This window comes from Magallana gigas, chromosome 3, assembly GCF_963853765.1.
Source record: "Magallana gigas chromosome 3, xbMagGiga1.1, whole genome shotgun sequence".
In the NCBI taxonomy this organism is placed as follows: domain Eukaryota; kingdom Metazoa; phylum Mollusca; class Bivalvia; order Ostreida; family Ostreidae; genus Magallana; species Magallana gigas.
This window is the reverse complement of record NC_088855.1, coordinates 2,494,917-2,501,084: the sequence shown is the minus strand read 5'-3', so window position 1 is coordinate 2,501,084 and position 6,168 is coordinate 2,494,917. Positions and strand designations below refer to the sequence as shown.

Below are 6,168 nucleotides of genomic sequence, written 5' to 3'. Positions count from 1 at the left end.
AAGCATTCTATCAAAGCCCACTTTCAGCTTTTTGATGTGTCTTTCTGTGTAAAATTTGTTAATCTCTTGCATTTATATATCACAGTTCGTATACATGTATAATACATATACTGTATCAAGTACACATTTGCATTATATTTTCCAAAGTCTTTAATTTTTTTTTTATAGAATAAAACTCGGGGAACGTGATTGTGTTTGACGCTATTATTGCTACAAGTAGTAACCCCTATTTCCTTTATTCTTTATTGTCCTTTTTAAGGGAATTTCTTATAACTTCAGCGTAAAAATTCACACAAAACTAACGAAAGAAATTGCATTTTATTGTATATATATTAGCCTAATAAAATCTTAACATCACGGCAAACCCCAAATGGAACTGAAATTGAAAAAAAATTATATGACAGCCTTCAGTCATATATTATACAACGACATGTTTAGTTATCGTTTCACGTCTTAGTTCGTTTTGGAGCCTCTCCTTGAATACCTTTATGGCACTGTCTTTATTTTCCCATAGCAAAAATTCATCTTTGGAAATTTTCGGTTCTAATGAACTTGGGATGCGTTTATACGGAACACCACCAACATTAATGACAATAATGTCAGCAATTTCACCCTTGTATTTCAAGCTCACAGCAAGATCAATTTCGAATTGATGTAGATCACTGGAGATGTATTCTTCTGTCAAAACGATGATGACTTTTTTACTTACTTTAATGTTTACTAAGATATTGTAAAAGTCACGTTTTCCGGGAATTGCATCACGAGCTTTGAAATACAACTTAAAGTCTCCATGGACTTCAGTCAATTCTCCAGAGTCGATATCTGGCAGTAGCTGTTCAATAACCCATTTATCGTCCTCATCTGCATTGGATATATAAGCATCAAATACATATCCGTTAATTGGCTGATAACCATTTTTGCTTCTTTCCGAGCCCATGCACAATTTTTGCATTTGGTAACATCGGTAGAGAATCCACCATCGCTTCTTGTAGATAATTACGCAGACGACAAGCACTAGGATACCAGAGGCTGTACTAACCCCGACTACAAAATACAGGTTAAACCAAATACAGTTTATTTTTGTCCGATCAAATACTAACAAAGGTTTCCCCTTCCATGCATCGGGAGAATTACACACATAATTTTCTACATTTGCAATATTCACTCTAGTTTGGTTTACCCAATCTCTGAACCATCGGAGGTCGCAAGTGCATGCAAATGGATTGTTGCTCAGATTCAACATTTGAAAATTTGGGTTTTGTGAAAGATCTTCCAAGGAAGTTGAATTCACCAACGATATGGAATTATCACTAAGATCAAGGGTTTTGAGTGCAGAAACTTGTTTGAATAAACCATTGTTCCACCCAGAAATTCTATTGCCCTCCATTGTTAATGTCTTCAAAGAACTAAGATCTCTGAAAATCGATGCTGGTAGGTTGTGAAGGAAATTCTTCGAGAGACTAAGTGTTTCTAATTTGTGTAACCTCGCAAACATGGTCCCAGAACTATCACTTCCAATTAGATCTCCAAGATCGTTGCCATCAAGTATCAAATATTTCAGTGATTGTAAGTGTTTGAATGATGACAATGGCATTATACTACAGCCGTTATCAGCCAGTGAAAGATACAACAAGGACGTCATGGATGAGAAGATGTCTGGGGAATTTTGAATTGTTTTCAAATTGTTCTTATTTAGCTCAAGGGAAATCAACCTTCCAGATGGAGCAAACAGTTCTGCGGCTAGACTACTTATACTATTGGAAACCAAATGCAGTTTTTGTAAGCTGACCAAGCCATTGAAAGCCAATTTGTTCACCTCAGAAATTTTGTTGGCACCCAAGTAAAGATTTTTCAACGATACTAGATTCACAAAGGAATTTTCACCAAGAGCTATGATTTGATTTCCATTAAGATAAAGTATATTTAGCGATGATGGAAGATTTGTTGGAACTTTATCCAAATAGTTGTCTGCAAGGTTCAAATTGATGAGAGTGCGGAGTCCTGCAAAGGTGTCGTTGGCAATTGTCTGAATTCTGCAACCCTTCAAGTCAATCTGCTCTAGCCTTTTTAAATTGGCGAATGCACGACTAGGAAGTTGATTGATTATGTTATTGCTCATAAGCAATTGCTTCAGTACTGTTCCATTCAGAATTGCAAACGTGGAAGAAGGCAATTGTCCTCCAAGTTGAAGTCTTGCTATATTTAGTGAGGTTAGAGATGAAGATTTGAGACCCTCTAATCCATTTTGTAGTTTAGGTGCCGTTAAAGGATTTAAGCTTATTGTTAAAGAGACAAGTTTTGTTAACGGCAGAAAAGCTTCATTTGAAATGTCTGTAATTTTATTTCTGGATAACTCCAACTTTCTGACGGGACTATTTCGCAGACTCTGAAAAGATTCTTTTGTGAGATTTTCTATGAAATTTGTGCTTAGACCAATTGTTGATAGCAGTGTATAATTTTCAAAACTATTTGGAAATGTTGCGTTCTTGACTTTATTTCCCTGTATGCTAAGTTGCTGTAGTCCAGTTAGTAATGAAAGCGATGGAATGTGATCTAAATAGTTTTGTCCCAAATGCAAGAAAGACATCTTTAAACATTCAACAAATGACCGCGGATTAATATGTGTGATCCGGTTATTAGTGAAATAGGTCATATTGAGATTTGTCAAGTTGAAAAATGCATTTTCTTCCAACGAACTGATACGATTATTGTCAAGCCGTATCACTTTTAAATTCGGCACACATGTCCCAGTAAATGTCGAACTCTTTATAAAGGAAAGTTTGTTATTCTGTAGATAAAGTTCTTGCAGTTCGGGAAGCCCGCAGAGAGAGTTCGGCTCTAAATCCGCAATTTCGTTGTGCTGCAGATACAATTTTTCTACCTTTTTAGGCAGTTCAGTGGGTATTTTCATCAACCGTTTGCCTTCGCAGTTGACCGACGTGAGTAACTTATTGCAAAAGCAATGCGTGGGACATGTATCTGTCCGTGCAACACCAACTTGAAACAGACATAAGCTGACTAGTAGCACCGGAGTCGTATGCATCATCTAAAAGACAAACGGACAAATTAATGAATATTAAAGTGGTCGAATTTGGTTTTCATTGTGCAGGTCTGATGGTTTTATTAAAGATAGCTTCCCCATCATGTTTTTACATTTTAAGATAGGTGAAGGATTGATGATTTTAATTCTATGCTTGTTAAACGTTGAGCTTGCCGCATTTTTTTTTAACACTGCAGTAAAAATGGCCTTTTTTTGATAAAAAATGAAATTTGGGTCGAGTTTCCATGGAAACTGGTCAGTATATAGACAATTTGACATGTGCATTTTAGATAGTTTAATAATGATATTATGATAGTTTAATAAAGTCTACATTCTGGAAAATTTTCGGCAAAATCCGTTACTATGCGTGCCGAAAAAGTTTAAATGCTTACAGAGAATGGCTCTGATTGCACAAAAATGATTAAAATCGTACAGTCGGTGAAAATTCGGGCTTTATTGGATTTGATCACGCCCCGGCCGAAATTATCACCTCATAGTACTCGAAGAATGATTTCGTATTCCTTAAAAACAAATTAAAAAACAGGTAAAAAAATTGGTGTTCGAAATTTTTTTTACGATTTTGGCGTCGTTTCGTAAGTGAACGTTGCCACTGTGCTTGAATGATAAAAAGAAATTTTTGTGGAATACGCTTTAAGATTTGACATGAAAGAAAAGGTAAATTGTAAGTCTTATATTTTTTTTTCTTTTATCATCGGGATTAATTTTACTAATATTTGAATGAATTTAATGATCAATATCTGTGTGTAATATTCTAAATAAATAGCAAAATTTGGTGCACTTTGTTATATTGAGATGACCCTTTTCAAGGGATATATAGGAAAGTTGTTAGTATACGATAAAAAAATTTGGATATTTGACTGTTTGAACCACTCTAAACCAAAGACATCCGATTAAAATTATGTTCTACAAGTATTGTAGTACACGTTTACATTGAATTAGTTTTGGTTTAACGTGGTCTTCGTACTGAAAATAAGACAATTATTTCAGTTAGTGTCTTTTTTTTATTACAATCATGTATATAGCCATATATATTGAAAATGCATATGCTGAAAATGTTAGATGCTTGGGCTAGTGGTAACGCGGAGGTATTTTTGATTTTGTGGTCGCTGGATCGAATCCACTAAGTAGTATTTTTTTCACTTAAATTTAAACATGAACAGAATAGAGAGGTTAAGTTACATATATCTATTCTTCTGGGTTTTTTTTTTAATTATCTTGTTTAATTCAGACTGAGTATGAGTACACCCAATATATTTAGATATCTTCATTAACACTGTACATATGTACTCTATTTACGCTTAGATCCATTGCATTTTGCTTGAACTTATCACGGTTTAGAGTATCAACTACTGTTATACACAGAGTTTCCCGAATTTTTTACAAATCAGTTGTTACAGACACCATTATAAGATCAGTACAGTGTATCCAGGTTTCGAAAATCATATTGCGACAGCTAGGTACCTGAAGCTATTTTAGTAACAGGTACTTTCCGTCCAAACACACACAGGTGTAGGCGAAATAATGGGAAAAGGCGCTATACATCTTTTTTGAGTTATTTTATGTATTAAAAAAATAGTTGTTATTAAAATAACTTACATGTATGTAAATTTATCAATATAATAAACAAGAGTCAACTCTCCAGGCTGATGTGTACAGTATACACTCTTGCTTTTTATATAATATTGTCTGGAATGTATACTTTCTCAATGTTGTAATATACAATATGAGAATAAAAGAATTGAATTGTTAGCCAAGGGTGACGATCCACGGTGTCGTGAATAGAGAAACACCGAAGATCGTCACCCTTGGCTGCAAGCCGTCTGCACAATTTATGGCAGAGCACTATTGATTTGCATGCAGATAAAGAACGATGAAAATAGCCTGGGAAAACCTGTTTTAATTTAGGGTATTTACGAGTATATAAATACCTAATCTGTCATTTTACATATTAAAGAAAAACAAACAATTAATTTTCAGAAAAAATAAATAGATTGGGACCATTATTGAGCAGACATAAACCTGCGCAGACCTAGAGGGGGTCAAAGGAGTTGAATGTTCATGAAAAATCAAACTTATAAAATTCACATCAGAAAATTAATATGCCAAAAATAAGTACCCACCGAGAGAATATCTATTTCTTAATACATTGAAAAATAGTAAAGTGCAGGTCGATGTCACATATTTTTGCATAATGAGACTTAAAATAATTTAAATATAACAAGAAGCAAATTATTTATTTTAAAATCAAAATTTAAAAAAACTTACCATTTCTTGTGTATCACAAATCTTGTCATATGTGCTCTTGATATTTATTTGATTTGTTTCTTTCGTATTCTCTCACAACCGGATAATTTAATCGTCAGCCGTGCAGCTGCTGGAATGCAATAAAACAATTCAATGTCAATGACGTATACTATCTGAATACTTTAATATAAAGGTTCTTCACTCATAATATTTCATCACCTACCTTGAAAGCGAGTCCATAGAGACTGTTAAACACAATTAAAATTGGCTCCTTTTTAGTCGGTGTTATAATGAGTCAAATGGGAAATCCTGCCCTTTACATCTACAGGTCCTTTCAAAATATAATGCATATACGCATGCTCAAAATGATTGCTTAATCAAAATAATAAGTTGTCGAAGAAATAAACTGACAATTTTTTTTTTTTATAAAAATTAAATTTGAAAATACTGAAAATGAACATTTTTAAATGTTCACGAGAATATACAACACAATTTTTGTATTATTTATAAAGATATACACTCTGTACGTTTTCCACGTCTTTACTTTCATTTTATTCGCTACTGCATGGAAGCCGCGGTTCATACATAAAAAAAATAACTAGCCGCCAGATGTCGCCCCTAAATGGCGCTCACCAGATAAAATTTCGGATGTTGTTTCACAGACTCATTCGTTTAATGTGGTGTATTGAATTCTTAATTTTTACTAAAGTTGAAAAGCAAGTGTGTAATTTTTTTTAACTAGCACCAACCAGATTTCGTACTACTGCTCTAAAAATATGTGGGCTGCCAAAGGACCAACTGGAAAGACCCAAATATTATCAATAGGAAGACCTGAATTTAATATTGAATGCATTGACAATATA

The 6,168-nt window shown here is 33.8% G+C and overlaps 1 protein-coding gene across 2 annotated transcripts; it reads right to left on the bottom strand.

The window, feature by feature from the left end:
* Positions 1–304: 304 nt before the first annotated feature.
* Positions 305–5,834, bottom strand: LOC105318729 (toll-like receptor 13). Of its 2 annotated transcripts, none has more exons than XM_011415971.4 (3): positions 5,529–5,834; positions 5,327–5,435; positions 305–3,046 (listed from the first exon to the last, which is right to left on the bottom strand). In XM_011415971.4, exons 2-3 carry the CDS (start codon positions 5,327–5,329, stop codon positions 419–421), a joined length of 2,631 nt encoding a protein of 876 aa, XP_011414273.3. In that variant the 5' UTR covers positions 5,330–5,435; positions 5,529–5,834; the 3' UTR covers positions 305–418. The 2 variants fall into 2 exon arrangements, with proteins under 2 accessions (XP_011414273.3, XP_011414275.3); XM_011415973.4 differs by having other exon boundaries at positions 5,327–5,432.
* Between the last annotated feature and the right edge of the window lie 334 nt (positions 5,835–6,168).